The 20088-nt window shown below is 51.2% G+C and overlaps 1 protein-coding gene across 5 annotated transcripts in view; it reads left to right on the top strand.

The window, feature by feature from the left end:
• Positions 1-20088, top strand: part of wake (ankyrin repeat and fibronectin type III domain containing protein wide awake) — a 423547-nt gene that overhangs the window by 397397 nt on the left and 6062 nt on the right. For 3 of the 5 annotated variants that reach the window (XM_077633879.1, XM_077633881.1, XM_077633882.1), the window contains 12 exons: positions 4526-4658; positions 5655-5807; positions 6732-6979; positions 8947-9051; positions 9455-9533; positions 15436-15673; positions 16691-16769; positions 16998-17120; positions 17775-17963; positions 18464-18663; positions 18842-19045; positions 19854-19967. In XM_077633879.1, coding sequence (XP_077490005.1) covers positions 4526-4658; positions 5655-5807; positions 6732-6979; positions 8947-9051; positions 9455-9533; positions 15436-15673; positions 16691-16769; positions 16998-17120; positions 17775-17963; positions 18464-18663; positions 18842-19045; positions 19854-19967 — 1865 coding nt within the window. The remainder of the gene's footprint in view (positions 1-4525; positions 4659-5654; positions 5808-6731; positions 6980-8946; positions 9052-9454; positions 9534-15435; positions 15674-16690; positions 16770-16997; positions 17121-17774; positions 17964-18463; positions 18664-18841; positions 19046-19853; positions 19968-20088) is intronic. The other 2 variants (XM_077633880.1, XM_077633883.1) reach the window with 1 other exon arrangement.

Genomic DNA, 20088 nt, shown 5'->3' with positions numbered 1-20088 from the left:
AGCCCAAGTTTTAACATCGCCGAGAGCTCGCTGGTGTCCAAAGGCGCCCGTGTGCTGTGCGGTGTCAGTGAACGTTAATGAACCCCACGTGGTCGAAATTATTCCACTACAATTCCTCTCGTTCTCTGTATCTCTACTTCTTTTTCCCCCTTTACTTCACGGCGTATTTGAGGGTTCCACCAACAGTGGAACAGTTACTGCGGCTTTCCTCAAAACTGAATGATTTGCTGCATGGGAACAAGGCACATATCCAAAAAGACGGTTGGGAGGGGGGGGGGGGGGGGGGTTGGTAGAGGCTATTCATGCTAGTTATCAATTTCCTTTAGCAACACTCTTGTTTGTGTTCTGTTTCCGTCACCTCCTCCGTTCTTTTTTTTTTTTAAATAAATTCTGACTACGTACCTGGTGCGAACAGATTCCAAACCTTGTGTGTGTGGACCGCGTGTCCTTCACGGCTTGTCGGCCGCGTCACAGTAATTTCGGCTTGCGACTCATTGTCCACTTTCCTGGTTGTTTCTCATTAAAGGAAGACACGCCTCTTCGCCACGCCAGCGCTTGCTTCGGGCGTTGTCCAGTTACTGACGTCACTGCGCATCGCCTGTTCTTCCAGTATATCAATTTTCGTACATACTGTACAGCGTTATACGAGCAGGCGGTTTCTCGCCGAGTCGTGTTGCGACACAATTTTCCGCTGCTAATTCCATCCGCCCTCTGTGACACCCGAGTCTTTGGTCGGAAAATTGCCCCCGGCCGAATTAAGTCGGCGCCGCGTTTTATGATGTCCGACTTGGCACCCGCGACCGGGATGCCATTAGCGCCGGGGCTGCCGACGACGCCCCGACTTCGAAGAAGAAAATGAGACGAAAGTTGAGAAAACGCGATAGCGGCAAAAATATGAGGCGTCATAAATGCGCTTCCCGTGCGCGGCGCGAATTAATTCTATTTAGCTCGCCGAACACGCCTCGATCGAATTGATGCGCGCGGCGCTCGATACTCGCGGGCTCCGCTTTTTGCATCGAAAGAAACCAGTTTCATCTTACAGGTCTCCTGGCCAGGTCACAAAAGCTCTGGGGTATCTGGTGCTTTAAGAGTGCGAACCTCACTTGCGTTAGCGTATTGCCTATTTCCAGTTACTTTAAGACACCAGTTAGGGGATTGCTTGCTTGCTTGCCTGCTTGTTTCCTCACAGTCGTCGCGTATCCTGTTTCGTACCCGCATTTTATCCTTTTACTGCAATGTTTCTTCATGACAAACAAAGTAAACGTATTGGGGGACACTTAAACTCCGCCTTTAAGGATATATGACGCGACAGTGGTTCATCTATCCCACGCAGACATGCACACTGTATAATCTTTCACAATCACGATCATTATGATAAAGACCACACGGCATACATATAAATCCACGCTTTAACCACGCCGTACGAATGCGCCTGCGTGGCCAAGCGGTAGGGTGTCTGACTCGCAACCCGTGAGTTAGCGGTTTCTGATGCGCCGCCGGTGTGGCTGGCGCCATCTATGGGAGCTTCTGGTAACAGCCACCTTTTCGACCAATCCAGATTTTTTCGTCACGCCGACGGCAACGCCGACATCGACTTTTCTGCGACGCAGGTTTTTTACGGTTTCACCTAAAACATCGTTGTATCTGCTGTCATGCTTCTGACCGTCGCCACGTCGTCGACTGAGTACAGAGATTTCCAGCAGCTGGGGATGGTTATGTCAGCTAGACACGAGTGCTGTAAAGACTAGCGATTTCGAAACCTCGGCTCAGCACTAGCCTGGTCTGAGTTTGCCCGAGCGTTCTCTTATAAGTCGTTTCTAGTTTCGTTTCCTTATTTTATTCCGCTACCCTACTGGACTATCGACTAATCACCACAATTATTACAGGCCCCTTGCATCTTGTCACCATCGTCAATGCCGTAATTTCCTCCCTTATCCGGCATTTCTCTGCCTTCCCTCTCATCCTGTCTCGTTCTTTCCTTTCCCTTCAGCGCGATACTCCTACCGGCTACGGAACAATTTCCGCATTAAAATGACGCCGCGGTTCCTGTCTAGTTCAACCTAGCAGCTTTCATTTTCCACTTCCAGATGGCAGCGCCATCCGTAAGCACCCCGAAAGTGGTTACTGGAACTAGTCATTTTTTCAAATAGTGTTTCGCAACTGCTATGAATTAAGAGCTCTGCTTCAAGCTCCAGTGAACAGCTCCTCCGCTGCAAGAGCCCGAGCGCTCGTGCTTGGCATAAGCTACGCCGATTTCAGATAATAGCGCGATATCAGCTGGCGCTTCTAAAATCGCCTTTCGGCGATGTCCATTTAGACACCCGAGTGGTTTCTAGTTGCTCACCCTTAAATGTGCGCGCAGCGATTTCCCGATTCGGATCGCGCTGGTCACCTCTTAATTCATAAACGTGGCAGGCACCTCAGAGCTGCTCCGCAAAATAGCCTCTTAAATGCGAAGGTGACCATTTGTTACACCAGCGCGACGTGTACTGGGTGCCGTATGAATGATGTACGCAAATACGCCTAGCGCGTATATCCGTTTAACCTTTTTTCCTTCCTTGCTGCCGTCTGCTGCGTGTCTATATGCGTGTTAATATATCATGTGAGCTACTTTCCGTCGCCTCCATCTTGGATGCGGTCCAGGGTCCCGAACGGCGAAAGATCAAAAGGAGATTGGAAATGAATAATCGTAGTGGCATAACCCGGCTCTGTATTCTTTCCCCTCCTACCTCTTTCTTGGCTTCATCTGCTGTACTCTTTCCCCTTCTGGTTGTCTCGCCTTGGTAGCGGGTTCGTGCAATTAATCAAGCTTCTATTTTTTTTTTTTTTGCTTTCGCCGAGCCTGAGACCGAAGGATAGAAGATTCGCCTCCCGCGGCGACCTAATCGCGGGATTATAGTTTCATTCTTCGCATATACTCCACTTTTATTTTTTGCTCGCTTCCTCCGTGGCGTCCTTCTGGAAGCGTCCTTTGAGGCCGAAAGTATATATGGTGTATCTCGCGCAATAGGCTTCCCCGGATGACGACAGCGACTGCGCAGTTACATTCTCCACTGTGTCCAAGTGGCTTCCATTTTTCTTTGGTTGCAATACGCGGCTGCGCGCATCGAAGATAGACTCCAGTCCATTCAAGGCCTCTCCGTGTCTCCCCGCCGCGGTTCCAACAACTTGGTTCTGTTGCGATGCTGTATTGCAAATTCCGCGAGCTGTGCGCATCTCTTGGCTGCTCCTTGCCAGGTAGATAGAGTGAGGAGGAAATTGCTCTCGGATGTGGCTACCGCGACTCACGAAACAGGGATCCTTTTCTCAAGGCTTCTTCTCTGGAAGCCAAACTCCAGTGCTGGCAAGCCAGTGCGCAGTAGCATGAGATATAGGAAAAAGGGGGAGGGGAGAAGAGATTCTTTATTTGTGCGTATCTGTCGCAAGATGGTACTCTGAAACTAAGATTTCCCTCAGGAGCTGTATACCAGCACTGCGCAGATACCCTTGCCACGGTTACGACAACGTGCAACGCATAATAACTACCCGCGACGTCAGGGCCCTGCCAAGCCGTGTGAGCCCGGCAGCGCAGAAACCATTAACACACTTAGTTGTTGCTCCTAGCAGTATGGTTCACTGCAATGTCGCCGTAGGTTGCTTTTGTTCGTCACTGTGCATACAGTCATTATCGCAGCCTTGCATGTACGGCTGAACGCGTCTTTGCATGCCGTGCTCCAAATTCAGGACTTGTCTGCCCGGTGAGGTAGCGTTGTGCATCGCTGCGAGCTCAACGGCTGTGAGGAAGCGCAATGCGCTCATAGCCAGGGCGTTGCACGTTGTACTGAACAGGACTGCACAGTCTGGCGCGGTTTGAAATTGGCTGCTTTAGGCTAGGGAATTACCGGCTATAACGAATCACTGGCTATAATGAAATGCCGACGATAGCAGTTGGTAAGGACATTTCAGTGACTGCTGATAGTGAATGGGTTGCAGGCATCGGTAGTGGTCATAGTAGTGCAGTTTATGCCCCGGGCTCCACACCGATAGCACCAAGGGGGAGTAGGTAGAGATGAATGCTCTCGCTTTTCCTATGCATAAATCTAATTGATTGTTCTTCTTTTTTGTTTGGTTTCTTTTCGGCCGAAACGAAACCGGTAACGTTGGTACTGGTTTTTACTGTACAGCTAGCTTCGCCGTAACGAAGAACAATCATTTCCATGCAAGAACAAACTGTGTTGTCACTTGGCGCTCAAGTTGACAGTAGCTCGTGAGCATTATCCACCCAGAGGAATCCTATACGCAGAACAAAGGAAAAAGTGTGCTTTTTCACTTATACCGACGGAGTAGTAGTTATATGGTGAAAGCAGATATTGCGTTCCGTTTCATATACCGAAGCTAACTGTACACATGATGCTCCAAATTGGGGTGAGTACTGAACTGGCTGAGCTGAGTGTGGTATTAGCAGCGGCGGTCGTTGTTTCCCCGCATATTCCCGAGACAGGTTTTCGTGTTCTCTAACCTGCTTCTCCCGTCGTCTCTGTTGCAGGATGCCAGCTGCTGGTGGAAGACGAAGACGGGGTTCGCGTCTCTCCTAGCCCGTCTCCCCGCCACAGCCTCTCTTCGGCCGGATCGGGTGCCTCGCAGGGAAGCAACCGAGGCGATGGCGCCAGCTCCAAAAAGTGGGTCTCTCTCTCTCACTTTACCTACGTCCAAATCGCACTCTTTAAGGCGGCATAGACAGGCCTGGCTTATGTGCATTTAACTAAAATGAAACAAACCAGTGTGCTCAGATTGTTTTGAAGACTGCCAGGTTCTACTGCGACATATCTCTGTCGGGGCATTCCTTAAGGTATCCGGGTCATGTGAATGAATTCTTAAAACAGCATCCAAACCAAAAATAGATGCCCCGGAGATGGGCTTTTGTACCTTTTTCTGAGGCATTGTTAACAGAGGGTTATTGATGCAGTTAGGCAGGCGCGAGGACGGGTTTATTTAACTGCTTTAGCCACCCGCAGAAACTTAGACGACATTGGGCTGTTTGTTAATTCGCCACACAATATTGGTCTGGTTGCACTGATTCTAGCAGATCAGGTTAATGCAGTAATTCATGTAAATACCATGGAGCAGCAAGCACCCCCATTAGTAATATACGTTGTGTGCTCTCAGGACGAGAATAAATTTATTAATGTCTAAAAAATCTTCAAACAAACGCAGTTCTTCGCCTTTTCCACGACGCGACAGATGAGTGCCGAGGAGCCCGAATTTGATGCCAAATAACATTATCTCTTTTGGTTTGGCTTCGTTTGGAGGTCTGAACGCTACAAAAATTTCTTTAGACACTCTATAGACTGTCCATAGACGTCTGTCTATGAAGTCTATAGAGTCTCTATAGACAATCCATAGAGAAGTCTATAATCAATACTAATCCTATAGACAGTCTTTAGACAATCTATAGATTCATGGCCATACACTTTTAGTAGACTTTTGTCTGTGTGCGGTCTATAGACTATGAATAGACAAAAAGAAATCTCTATCGGAAGGCAGTAGAAGTCGATAGACTGTCTATAGACCATTTTTGTAAGGTAAAATTCTTCTCGATAGTGCCTTATGCGGTGTCCTCCAGTCCTCATTGCTGGCGCAAAGCTATAGCGCACCTGACCTCCGCCGTCACACAGGCAAGACCAGGGCGGCGTGGGCGGCGGCCTGGCCAAGCTGGCGCGGCTGCTCATGCAGAAAGAGAAGGTGCCCGGAGAGCGGTCACCGTCGGCCAGCAGCACTCTCCTGTCTCCGCCAGGACCCGCCTCGTCCACATCGTCCGTGTTCGATCCGTGCGTATACACATACTTCACGTGTCCGTTTCAAATTTTACACCGGCTCCGTCCGCGCCGCCAACACCTACACTGGTCTTATCTTCTAGCATCCGGCCTTCGATAAACAGCTTGTGATAAGAATGCGAGGGCGCAGAACGACATGCACTGGCAGGCAGTCCAAGAATGCAGCCGCGAATTCCCCTCAAAGAAGGCCCTCCAGCCAATGGCGTCGACCAGTTTTCTTGAGGCAGAGTCTAAGCAAGAGCGCGAAGGAGAGGTGCCTGTCCCCGTACCGTGGCGACTGCATTGTCCGTTGTTTTGGCTATAGGGGATCGAGGAGTTTAGGGGCAGGTTGAATAGAGGGTGCGGGATCCTTGGGGCTGAGGACAAAGGCCCCCTGTCCCTTTACTGCCTAGCTTCTACTCCACACCGAAAACTGGACGGGTCTCCTTTGAGAGGCATTCGCCGCTACGTTGTTGAGTTGAAACTGACTGTAGACGAGCGTGTAACTGGAGTTCAATGGGTTCGTTAAGCTTGTGGAAATTCGAAATTTGATTTTATTTGAGCAGAGAGAGAGGAGGCTGTGTAATGAGGAAATGTGCACAGGTCGACCGGAGCAGTACGCCTCTAAATTTCCACTGAGTATTGAAACTCTCTCAGACGTCCTTTGGACGTTTAGGACATCCACAGGATGTCCGAATTAGATCAGTGGCCATTGGGCTGCCGCTGCACGCTAGGGAACGGAAGAGTGAATGGCACGAATAGAGAGAGAATATAGAAGGTAGATGCTGATGGCACAACACAATGAGCTGCTTCCGCGGTTCCCAAGACACAAGTGACACACACACGCACAACCTTAACGCATGCCTCAGCGTGTCATTCAGCAATTGCTCGTTGTTGGAGCCTGATGAACAGCGAATGTCATGGTGACCGGTGGCACAGGGCCACGGGCTTTCCCGGAGTGCCGTCGACGCCGCTGCGCCGTTCCGCCAGTATCGACAGCCTGCTGGACGCGACGGCAGCGGCCGCGGCGCAGCAGCAGCAGCACGCCTCCTGCCTGGCCCCTTCGTACAACGGGCCGGCCGACGAAGCTTCGTTCCAGACCACGCCGACGTCGGGCCACTCGCCGCGACCGGGGGCGCTGCCCAACTCTCCCAGCGTCCCCAGTCGGCTCGCCAAGGGCGTGCCAGGTGAGAGCCATGGACTGCTTCTTCCGCACCGCCTCCGACAATGTCTTCTTGAGCAGATATGCGATCACGGGGCGGACCTGTTATGGTATACCTCGGCGCAGTCAGCAACAAACTCGGAAAGATAGCTCTGTGCCCTTGGACGTTGTTACTGATGTCTTGCACAGGAGAGGGCTTTACAGCACGACCCTCCGACTGCCCTCTCACAACTGGAGGTTGTGCCCGTAATTTAGGACAGCGGGGTTGCTACATCAGCTGCGGAGTTTCAGGCTAATTACACCGCGGTGATAGGGAGCCCGACGGAATGGCCTGTGTCTAGGCGAAAGCGTACTTTGCACGTTGCCGCGAAACTGCTTAGAGATTTCGAGGAGAGCAGTTTTTGAGCGCACACGTTTCATGCCTGTGCATTTTAGACCGTTCCTCGCTTGTTTTTCATACGTACTCCTTCGCATGTCGGCGCGTCTTGACCGAAAGCCACCGCTCTGTCGTGTCTGTGTGCCCCGCGCTGCGTTGGCTCTGAAGCCTGTCCGTAGTGTGTGGTTACTGCAGCTGGAGCAGTAAGCATGAAATATGAGACGCAGTCAAGGCCAGAGATTTTGTCGCATGTACGGGCTTGCATGCTTGTTGCATGAGCGTTAGCAACCATCCTAAATGAAACAGCCTTGTTGGCCCCAGGCTGATATACTATTATGTTCTACTTTTATTGTTTATGCTCATGGAGCGTCTTATACACAGATGAGCTGCTTTGCTTGTGTTGGGGAAAGTTTGCCTGATTAACACTATTTAGTTTGTCGTAATTATTTTGTCATAACCTGAACGATGCGTAAGTTTTTTCAGGACTGTACATTTTTCAGGAGTCATTGATGTCAGCTGGTCGTGTTAGTACGTCTTTTTTAATATTTATTTCATATTATTACGCTTATTGTGGCAGTGCTGTCGAACACGCTTTCTGTTTAATTTTTCGCAAGGCAGAACATTTTGCCAGTCAGCGGTTATTTTGTGCACGTGTTTAATGACATCGTATCACATTGGAACGCATGTTTATTTTATATTTTCGTTTTGGTAGCTGTGTTGGCCTGGTCTTGACGTATTGTCATACGTAATTATTTCATTTAGTATGTTTTAGCGAAGCAGCTATAAATGAGAGTGTGTAATTTCGAAAATTAGAAACAGTTTTTGCTGTAGCGTGTTTCATGTCCTGAAACTAGCCGGGAGATAGAAAAGTGTCTCTTACGCAACTCAAGGGTTGTCACTGAAGATTACTGCAAAAGCTTAGTCAGCGTCTAAGCTAGTATTGAGTGCCAAAAAGGCATGAGGAACCATTGGCGGTTGCTTCCGCATGTGTTGTGGTGTTTTGTGTGATGCTGCACTGGGTACACAGTGGCAATTTCGACAATACCATGCACCGCTGTGTACAAGAAAACACAAACATCCTCCTACAACTGAAGACACAGAGTTTACTGTTCTTGCAACACCATGATGTTTGTGTTTTATGCTATTGCGAAAAGGTAGCACAGCACAGTACAAGGGGCTTTTCGGCTCTGTGTTGCGGGGCATGAGCAACGGCACTGGCTTTCCTTCATTGGGCCGTGCTGTTGCCGCCACAGAACTGTGCCGTGCCACCTTTTCCGTGCTGTGTCGCACAGTCTGTGTAGGGCATGGGGTTTGGTCACACCTCTCTACACACCACACTGCTGTCCTTGGTCTGCTCGGTTTGCCTTGTGGGTTGCGCACACTCACCACCTCACTTCTGTGTCCTCTGTTCTCTCTCCACCTTCCCGTTCCTCCTCCTCCTCCTCTCTTCCACCGCCTGTCCACCACTCTCACACCGCCCGCCCCCTGCACGGTGTCCACCCGTCACTGGCCTTGCCTTCCACCTTCTTGGCGGCCGTCTCGACTGTGTCCTGCACAAACCGAAACTCCGCACCCTGCATCGTCCCGGTGGTGGTCGTGCTGATTGGTGACGTCAGGCCTCCGTCAGAGTAGTGTGGAACTGCTTCTCGACGGGTTCTCATTGTCCAAGTCCGAGCGCAAGAAGCTCGAGAAGCTCAACAAGTTCAACATTGATCTCCAGGGTGAGTTAGCACTGCCTGCCCAGCAGGTTATCCTGATCGCGTAGATTGTGCATACCTTGGATACCTACCGAGAACGTTAAGCTTAGGGTCGGCCGAGTATAAGAAGCTCCTGAGCTAACAGATCTTCGCAGATCGAAAGTTGAACTGTTTCGTCGAAAGCCAGCTGAACCTTTCTATGGCTTTCGATTTTTCTTTCAGTTGAAATTATATGCGCTTTCCAGTGACACTTGCAATGACTCCATGCTCAGTACTGAAGAAAGCTACCTAGGTGGCCCATATATGTTGTGTGATGATAACAGTAGCTTCGGCCGGAAGGCATCCTTTCGTTTCTGGCTGGACAAAGCTGGAAGTGCAGAAGGGTTGTCCCTAACGAGCTGTCCTTCTCTTGTCCTCTGTCTCGCAGCCCTGTTCGCCGCCGTCGAGCACCACCACATCGAACGGGCACGCTCCATTCTCGAGTCCAGCGACGTTGACGTCAACAGGTGAGCTGCGCTACTGAACCCGCTTCACAAATGCCATTGTGGTAATGCCGCATATTACCGCACACCTTTCTCCCACGTGTGCATCCACTTCCAGTCTTATCTGGACCATATGAGGCACAGGTCCCAAGCAGCACAAGTAATGGGCCCAATATTGGAAATGAATGGTTCCACTCTGGTCCTTTGTAGGACCCGTCCTTGCCAATACATTTCCAATATTCGGCCGATTACTTGTACTTCTTGGGGTGGCACATCCTTGAGACTACTCACACGTCCCGCTTGGCTCAAGCTAAAATATTGTCTTTGGCCAGCAGGCGAAGACTGAAGTTTTATGTCACGACATACGACCCCAAGCAGCACAGGTAATCGGCCCAATATTGGTAATATATTGGTAAAAACCGGTCCTACAGAGGACCGATGTGAAATCATCCCTTTCCCATATTGGGCCAATTACCTGCGCAGCTTGGGGTACCTTAAGTTGGAAAAGGTCTCTCAAGCGGCTGTCTCTTTAAAAAAGCACTCACACTGTTGTTGCAGCGAAAAGAAAGTAAAAGATCGCAGTTACACTCCGTCCACCAACGCGACTGAGTTATGCCGGCAGGCGCGCGGGTGGAGGTTGCGTGCTTTGAGAGGAGTCGTGCCCGTACTTACTTCTTAACGCCTTCTAACGAAGGTACCGTGCGCGGAGAAGGCCACCGGGCGTAACGCGCCGATGCAAATACCGGTGAGTCATCGGGAGAAAAGGTCCTTCGGGCATACCCACACGCTTGTCTTTTTCCTGTCTTTCGGCCCTCGCAAACCCGTGGGACACGCGCGCACGCTGTCACATAGCTGGAGCGGCGCACCGGCACGCTCGGAGCGTGTGCGGCTCTGGGAATGCGAACGCTCGTTATGCAGTGCGCGCAGCGCATCCGGCCGCTTCGAATTGTTCGACGCATTCGGGCACGAGAACGGTCGACAAGCGCGCGTTGCGGCGACGTCCTCGCCCTGGATGTGTTCACCTCCCCGCTGACGCTGCCCTCAGCATACGTGACTGACTCTCTGTTTCACGGGGCTAAGCGGCTAAGCGTGTTAAAGGATGTTGCGTTAACCCTGTGCGATGCAATTCTTTGATGGCTCCACAGATGGTTAGGCGCCGTAGTAGTACTGCCAGGAGTGCTTCCTCAAAAAAGAGGCGCGAAATTAACGACTCTCTTCTTGAACAAGCGTTCGAATCTTATAAACAAGCATTTTTTTGTGCCACTGAGCGCCCTGAACCTAGAGACATTGCAGGAATACATCAGTTTCAGTTTCGTGGCAATAGCGGCCGTCACGGTACTGCGTAAAATCACGGGATCTTGAAAAATTGCTGTTAGAAAATTAGTAATGACGAATTCGAAGCAGCGATTCAGAGCGCTCTCTGAACCCGCTCAGGAGGAAGATGCTTAGAGAGCATAGGGACAGTACCGTCGCTGTCCAATCAGAACTTGGGATGTCAATCCAAATCGGTCATTGAAACAGCTCTTCGTTTTCGCGGGGCAAGAAGACTTGCTCTGGATCGCTGATTTGAATTTGCCATAAGCTTTGCATTTGATCGTTATCATAATGGTTGCCACCACCCAATGGTCTCTGTAACTTCTTTGGACGTCCTACGGATGTTTAGGACGTCCACAAGGCGTCCACGGGACATTTATTGTCTATTAGGCTGTTAGCAAAAATGTGGAAAGGGTGGAGTTGAAAGTGCGACCGTTGCTGTCGGTCTAAAGTCGATTCCACTCCACAATGTTCTCTGCATTCTGCGCGCCACGCGCCGATATTCGGCCTTCTTTTGCCGGGACTTCCGCAGACAGGGGAAGAAGGAAAAGTGAGAGGGAGGAGCACCGACACACGCCGTGGCCCGCATCACGTAGGCAAGGGGATGCGTGAACGAACGAACGCTTGCAGGATGGGTGGCTCTCTTGGATATTTACACTTACTCGATGGAAAAAAAAAGTGTATGTGGTGTTAACCCCCGGGAACATCTGTCTTCGGCGATGCCCGCGGCTCGGCCGTCTCCGACGAGTGGGGTACTGAACGTCACTCTCCGGCTGTGCGGGTCTGGGTTTACGGGTCGGTGATTCCCATGCCAGTGTGGAAAAGCAGCCACGTTGCCGGCTTCCAAGTCAACTGAATTTTTTAAACTATAGAAAGTGCGATGCTGACGCAGCGTTGTCACGTTTCTTGCCGCCGCATGCTCCAGCAAGTTCATAAATAGTTCCTGGCGCTTGCTGGCCATTCCTTTTGCGTGACTACGGCGATGACGTGGTGCTTATGGTCAAAATCCTGTACATACCCGAAAGTTTGTTGTTGACCTTCTCACTGGGGTATTTTATGCAGCACACTGAAATTCAGAATTTCAGCAGGGAGAGAGAACTGTGCTTTTCTCTCTTCCTGGACTTCATAGGTGGCGTTAGTGTCCCACCAAAGAGCTCAACGGAAAGCCATGTGGTCTACTTATTTTTGGCTCCCGCTGCATACGCACATTTTCTCTCCCTGGGCCCAGATGCCCAGATGCTAGTTCATTTATTGAAGCCTTAATTAGGGGCCCGTGGGCATTACATAAGGCGGGGGCAAGAACAGTGCGTAACATCATATTGATACCTGTTCAGCAATAACAAAAACAAAAAAGCTAAGGAACAAAACAAAGCACAAAACCATGAAAAGAGATAGCTTTCACTTAAGAACATTTGTCCGCCATTGTAAACCCGGGGCAGGAAGTCCACCTCCGAAACGACGCATTGTCTCGACCCACACGCCTTGTCCTTCTGTAACCGACATCATATTATGCTTTGCTGCTGACGTCACGACTGGTGACATAGACCGTTGTACGTCAAAGCAAGAGGTAAATCTGCTAGAATTAGCCAAGCCAGAAGGGTGTATACGTCATCTATGGCGCCGTGAGTTTTGCTTTTGCCATACGAAACAATGCATGACGGTAAGGTGCATGCGTAAAAGAGAGCACTAACAAATTATAGCGAACAGCGCTTAAAGATGTAAGGAGTGAACACTGACTTTGAAACGCCAAAACCGGGACGGAGTGCGAACTATCAACTAAACTAAATAATGACGTGCTGAAGGCGTCCGTGCTGAATACTCGTGCTGAAGTCGTCCTCTTTATTCTTTTAGTACGGGGTCCATTGGTTGTGCTGAAGATGGCGTTTTCACCAGGAGCCTACCTGGAATGCGGTCGTGGCATCGTCCCCTGTGTAATTTACACGCAGCTCTCAATAAATATGGAATACCACTTATCCTCCTTCGCAGATTTTCTCGCATAAGAGTTGTTTACATTTACCGCTGCGTCCAACTTGCAAAGGCACCAGAGTGATCTCGCGTCCAGAGAGCTATACGCTTGAGGAAGTAATTATGAGCTAATGCTGGCTCTATGCTTGTACTCCAAGAACCGAGCGAGGCCCCCTAAGAGCATCGAAATCTTTGCCCCGCAACAAGGTTTCTCTGCCCCGCAACAAGGTTTCTCTGCAGCGGTTACCTGGAGCTATGGCAGCGTATGCTGATAACTGCACCTCACTGGCGCATCGGCATCTGGCGAGTCCAGTTGCGTGTGAAAGCTTGTAAAGATCTGTCTCTACGGGTCACGAACAAGCAGGAACAAGAGCCATTACTTTTGCGCTTTGGGTACCAAGAAAAAGAATATTTTCACCATCAAGGAATTATATACGTGCCTCTTCTAGGCTGAAGAATCGAACACACCGATCGATTTGAAAGGTGTACCGAACGAATCCCTCCCTTCCACGTTCTACACACGGGGAAGGCTGAGGTAAGGCTGGAGCCTGCACATGGATGTAGGCTGAAGTTTCTCCCGGTTAGTGTCCAACCGCTGACGATGGCGTCAGGTGCCCAGGAATGCTGGATGACAGGTGAAGGCAAAAAAAATCTCTTTTGGGCTAGTCGGTCCGTGGTTTTTAGTCTGGAAAGCACGCAAATATGAGGATGTTCGAAAAATACACCGCCAGAGACGAGCGCGGACTAGCAACTCTTATGGAACTTGTTTTTCCTACTTTATCTTTATTACACGTTTACCATTTGACACGGCCAGCAGATTCCCTTTGTTCGCTCTTCTGTTTCTTTTTTTTTGTCACGGGCCACACACACGTGTCATTCGCGGAGCAGTGTAAACTTCCTCCTCTCGCCCGCCCGCCGTGGTGCCTCAAGTCTCCTCCGCGCCATTTCCGCAAAAAGAATGCCCCGCCGACGGGCAGGCCCAAAAGAAACGCTCTTTCTCTCCGAATCTCTTCCACCTCTCCCTCCCACTGCGGCAGCCGTCACTCCTCAGCATCGTGCTACACGTGTTGGCGGCGCGAACACGCGCAGGCAGTCCGTCCGTCCGCCCGTCCGTCCGTTCGTCGACGGGTGAGGAGTCACGGTCCAACGGCTTTCCCGGTCCGCCGCCGCCTCACTCTTCCTGCTCCAACGCTGTCGAACACGAGCAGCTGCTGCTGTCGATCGGGTGCCGTCGTTCCCGCCATGCCTCCCTCCCTGTCCGTGCTATGCCCCGTTGTCATCCACTTTAGCGTGCCGCGATGACCCCTTCGGATCGTGATGTCGTCGTCGTTCGCTTGACGGAACCCGCTGTGGACCCACGGTGACCGGGCGGGTTGTAGAAGTCGACCCTTTCACCACGCTATACGCCGGGCAGCGGTGAAAGTTTCTTTCCGGGCTCACCGATTCGACTCGGGATGAAGCGCAAATACGTGTGAGTTCTTACATTGCTGTGCTGCCGTTACTACTTGGTCGTCGCGGGCGCTGTATACATGTTTTTTGTTGCGTTCGTCAACCGTCTGGATTGTATGCATGTTCGCTATTCCGTTCATCAAATGTCTTGTTTGTATACATGTTTACTGTTACGTTCCTCAACTGTCTGAGTGAAGAGAGCAACAGTGGATGCAGTTTATGGTGACGAATGCATAGGAATTACGTTGGAGCACGTGTGTAGCTCTGGCGGAGTAAAAAGTTGTGGCGCCCGTCGCTTTCTTCCTGAAGCTAGGAGGAAGTCAAGAAAGGGTGCCCTTGAAGAACAGTTCCTGCCTTCACTATTGATATAAAGGCAAGACGGAGGCATTCACGCTGTCGTTCTTTGTTATCGTTTTGTACTATATTCCTGGTGCTGTTACCTCACGTCGAAGGAAAGTTTGGAGTTGCTTGACCCCATGACATTTCCCTCTGCCAGTTAAGAATGCGAAGATCAACCCATAGTGTGATGGTTACGTCGTTTCCAACGTCACACGCGGAGTCCGTAACCCTTCTCGACAATAAACGTGTTCCCTCTTGATAGGCTCGGGACGGAGAAATTTTCCCCCTGGAATGTCATGTGCAGTTTTTGCCAAAGGTGTCCGGGCCACAAGGTTCACTGTCAGCCCTGCAGTGGGAAAAGGTGCTCGTGAAACACCAGCAGCGGTGTTCCATTCGGGGAATGTTTCCTTTTTCGGAGAATTTGAGGAGCAAAACTTGGCAACAAGAGAATCTTTTCGGAGTTTTGCGGAATTTTTAAAAGCCAAGATACGCTCACTCACATCGAAATCGCCGTATTTGTCACGCTACTGCAGGGCTAAAAAAAGTTAAAAATGGGGTTTCTGGGTCTTAATTTGATGGTATTTTTTTGTTAAGGCATGTTATATCACTTAACTCTAGAGTTCAGCACGGTATAAGGACGTGAGGTCTGCTCAAGCCCCAGGAGTTTTGGAGCCGCTTGGGCGCCGTAAATGTCATGCGAACGCTTTTGACAAATACTCCAGTGTACCTCGTATGTGTATGTTACAGGACGACATGATGTCTTCTTCTCACAGTGCTTTTTGTAAAGGGAAGACGCCGGCAGTGGGCGGAACAGTTAAGTACATACCTGTGCCCTTTTTGCTTCTATTCCCACCCTTAGCGTGAACACGGATGGCTTCACGGCGCTGGACGTGGCCGTGCTGACTGGCGAGGCTTCGCTGGCACGGCTCCTGCAGTCTCGAGGTGCCAGCGAGAGTCCTCGCTTCCCGACGCCCGAGGCGCGCGCCACGCAGCTGCAAGCGTTGCTGCGCGAGGCGCACCGCTGCGTCGACGACCTGACCGGATGCGTCGCCTCGGCATCGGCCAACCAGGGGAGCCTGTCCAACGCACTGCTCAAGGTACGCTCCACGTGGTATACACTCTTCGCTAACTGTGGCACACGCTAGTCCAGTATGGCTATCAGCTTCGGTTCCCGGTGACGCGTCCTGGAGACTTTTGTCCCCGACAGCACATGGGCAGCCACAACTCGCTCCGGGCTCCCTTTCTCTTTCATTTGTTTTTTTTTCTGAGAGGACCAATAAAAGGGTATGGCTGACCTCACGCGTTAGATTGAAGCCACAGGAAAGATAGCCCTGCACCTAACTAGTACAGGAGGCACACTGTATTACTGTGGGGTGTACTATGGGGGAGAATTGTCCAGGACGCGCGACAAGCGGTTTTGGCTAATAGCTCCCATGTTTTTTAGCGATCACTTGCTATCACTAGCACACATCACAGCACACGAGTCTTTCACCTCTGCTAGTGTGGTCTCCATACCGCGGCTAATCACAGAGCTATCAGCTTCGGTTCCCGGTGACGCGTCCTGGAGACTTTTGTCCCCGACAGCACATGGGCAGCCACAACTCGTTCGCAACTAGTGGAGGGGAAGTTATTAAAGTTCCTCCACGTCAGCGCGTTTGTTCAGGGTAGCGGCGACCGTTGTTCGGTCGATAGGCGCCATTTTGTTTCTCAGTAATCGTCTAGACCTTTGGTATACCTCTGGTAGACATCTGGAGGAAACGAAGTTCCTAAGTTTTTAAGTCAAATAAGACGGCGAAGGAGAACGTCGATGTTCTCTACAATCTACATGCGCGACGCGACGCCTTTCGGAACAGTTCATTCGGCATCCAAGAGCGTGAGGGTAGCAGCGCATCTGTAAAAGCTGTCACGCATCTCGCATTCATACCTTCCACTGCACTGCGAACAAGTGGCACAGAGTGCAGTGAACCAGATGCTTCCTTAAAGCTCTCTACAGATGTGCTGCACACGTGTGTCCGATTTTTCGAACAGGCAAGCTTTTGCGCGAGTGCTCTTTTCACCCGCATGTGGCCAGAGAGAGATCCGAACTGACGTTCGTCTGTGTCTACCTCTTCTAGGAGAAAGAGCGCCAGCTGAGCTTATGGAAACGCCGACTGGAGCTCATCTCGGAGATGAAGGCCGGCTTCGACGAACTCCGTGAGTTTCGCTTATGTCGTCTTGCTGTGCACTCTGAATAGAAATGAGTAAAAAGGGAGTAAGATGTCCTCTAGAGCACTGCGCCTTAAAAAAGGGTGTACGCTAGAGGTCGTCTTACTCTTTTTTTACTTCCATATAGGCGTGTTGTTGTTCCCTCTTGCTTTTGCGCGCGAGAGATGATTGACCATCGCATCCGGTCGTAAACGAGACGTCGCGTTCACTTCGCAGGGCCTCCGGACCCGCCCAGCCGCGTGACGTTGGAAGTGGTGGGCACCCAGTCTCTGCGGGTGCGCTTCTGCGAGCCGCCGTTGTCCGCGGTGCAGGCCAGGGCCTTTGTCACCAAGTACCGAGGTAGGTACACCCGACTAGGTACAGTGCAAGGGGGCAAGTTACTCTAGACGCCCTGTAGCGGAAGTTAACATGCTGGTCATATGAAACGAGTCTCAGCTAAGAGCTACAGTGTTTCTGAAGCACTATAGATATACCTCGCACGCTTTTGATGTATGAACGGTGCTATGTCTGAGGGTAGGAAGAGGCTCGGTTTAGGGGCACAGAACCGGCACGCATGATGTTAATGATACAGTCGCAAACTTACTTACCACGAAATGCATCGCAGACGTATGAATCTGTGTTCGGCGCACTCGCAGTTCTCCTCCGTCGTAGTTGTGGGTTCTGGCTAATTGAATTTTAACGCGAAAGTAGTTAAGGGTAAGTGACGTTACCAAACCCTCAACATTTCCGCTGCCTGTAGGTCACTAGACCGGAGCATTCCCACTGGTTTGAGGGATGTGACGTCACTTCTGGTAAAGACATTAGCGCCTGCTAATGCTATCGCGTTGCTAACACATTATAGAATTAGGTGTCCCTTTGAATTTTTTTTGTCCCAGTGGTTTTTGTACCCTGGTACCTCCAGCATCGCCTCAAGATTCAGCGCGGTGAAAGGAACTCTGCGCCGCCACTGAAGGGCCGTTTTTCGGCTTCCGTGTTTCTCCCCCATATACACAGTTGAGTGGTGCGAACGCGATGACTTCGCCCTGGGCGTGGGCACCAGGGACCTGAACGACGTCCAGTGCCTGGAGTACGTCATCCGCGACCTGGACAAAGACACGCCCTACTTCGTGCGGGTGGCCGCGGGCAACGCCAAGGGCTTCAGCGCCTACCAGACCTCGTGGCCGCCATGCGCCAGGCCTTCGAGTAAGAAGCGCTGCCCGTGCCCTATTCATACGCACCGCTCTAACGCCGCCCGAGGATACGTTTGTTGTATTGCGTTGTTCCATAGCTTGATCCGGTTGCTGGAGCAAGGCCAGGGAGATCAGCAGTTCGGTGGCTCTTGCTCATGTGATCATGTTACATAGACCGCGTTCTCAGTGAATGCCTTTTATATTGGCCTGCGATAGGTTTTTTTCGTGGCTGAAGTGTAACAACCCCGCTGATCATTCATCTCCGCGTTGATCATTCCAAAGTAATACACTTACTACTGGAGCCCTGATTAGAAATCGCTTAACGTGTTTAGATCGCTTACGAAAAGGATAATTGATTTCACATTCATGTGCGGAATGTCCCACAAAAAATAATCATATGCACTAATACTGCCCTCGGAGAGCATTGTTCAGTGTGCGAGCCATTTACTCGTGTGACTTATCACTGTCACGCAACACTTGCTCAAGACTCAGCTGGCGCCTCTTTCCCACCAGGCTGGCGCGACGTTGAGGACTGTTCTCCTCGATGGACCGGCCGCATTGACCGGCTGGACTCGCTTTTCCTGCAAGTGATGGAGTCGCGGCCCCAACACGGGGGCTCCGACCTCCAGCGAAGCAACACGGCCGGGGGCTTGGGCACGGCGTCCGCCCTGGGAGGCTCCGGGGAGCTGTGCGAGACCACGCCCATGCAGCAGGTGGGTCCCTTTAACTCCCAAAGACATACTGTTCCTTTTGATGACACTGTTCGGACTCATCGAAAGCGAGCAGTGCATTTTAGGGTTCACAGGGAGTAGCCTTTGACGTACAAAGGTCTGTCATGACGTGTGACAGTGGCGTCATCTCTCCCCCCCCCCCCCCGCCCGCTCATTGCAGAGGCGGCAGATGCGCAAGAGCATCCGGCAGTTGTTCGCCGCGGCGCCCAAGTTCCAGCGAACGCTGAAGCGGGGCGTGTACCTGGCCTGCCTGTTCTACAATGAGGACCGCATCCTGGTCACCACCGAGGAGACGCTGCCCATCCTGGAGGTAGACGACTGCTACCCGGCCTCCTTCCAGACCGACTTCCACTGGCTCATGAAGGCAGGTTCTCCTTTGACATGCTTGATAGATGACATGGCTGTACCTCGACATCTGGGATCTGGGGGGGGAAGGGGGAATAATAATAATAATTGGTTTTTGGTGGAAAGGAAATGGCGCAGTATCTGTCTCATATATCGTTGGACACCTGAACCGCGCCGTAAGGGAAGGGATAAAGGAGGGAGTGAAAGAAGAGAGGAACAAATAGGTCCGTAGTGGAGGGCTCCGGAATAATTTCGACCACCTGGGGATCTTTAACGTGCACTGATATCGCACAGCACACGGGCGCCTTAGCGTTTTTCCTCCATAAAAACGCAGCCGCCGCGGTCGGGTTCGAACCCGGGAACTCCGGATCAGTAGTCGAGCGCCCTAACCACTGAGCCACCGCGGCGGGGTCGGGGGGAATGGAGTGAAAATAGAGTGTCAGTGGACAGTTGAACCAGATACAGGTTGATTTGGAACAGAGGGTGGCGGGCAGCTGAATTGGTTTTCTTCGCAGAACTGTCCAAGATTTCTGTGTTAGAATGACACTCTCCGCACAAAAGTTGCTCCTCGAGCAATATGGCCGTGTGCCCTAACCAACATCCTAGAAAATAGTGGGCCTAGAGTGTACAAAAGAAACAACTGCCCCGCAAATACCCACACTGGATTTCCTCCTAGGAAGTGGCTATGGTGTGGTGCGCGCATCGAGGTTACGGTCTGGAAACTGCTTTTAAAACGCGGAAACTCATCTGCGCGGTAACGTGGAACTAATGCCTGCCTGCATGCTCTTAGCACGGGTTGCTAAAACGATTGTCTCACCGGCGCGCAGGTGGCGTGCACATGGGATGACGTGAAGACCCTCCGGCTGGACATGGAGAAGAGCCACAGCTCGTCCAACGTGCACTTCCGTAGCAAGCTGCTGCAGACCGTCGAGCAGATGCAGGTGAGGAGTCTCCTCCTCTCCGAGCCAGCTTGCATGATATGTTACTCTATTTTTTCCGGTCCTCATTAATCGCGTCAGAGGCGCAATGGGTGACAACTGATGGATGCCCACCTTTACGGAT

Source organism: Amblyomma americanum, chromosome 8 (assembly GCF_052857255.1).
Source record: "Amblyomma americanum isolate KBUSLIRL-KWMA chromosome 8, ASM5285725v1, whole genome shotgun sequence".
Taxonomy (NCBI): Eukaryota; Metazoa; Arthropoda; class Arachnida; order Ixodida; family Ixodidae; genus Amblyomma; species Amblyomma americanum.
Note: the sequence above shows the minus strand (reverse complement) of the source record. Positions and strands in the feature narration are given on the sequence as shown.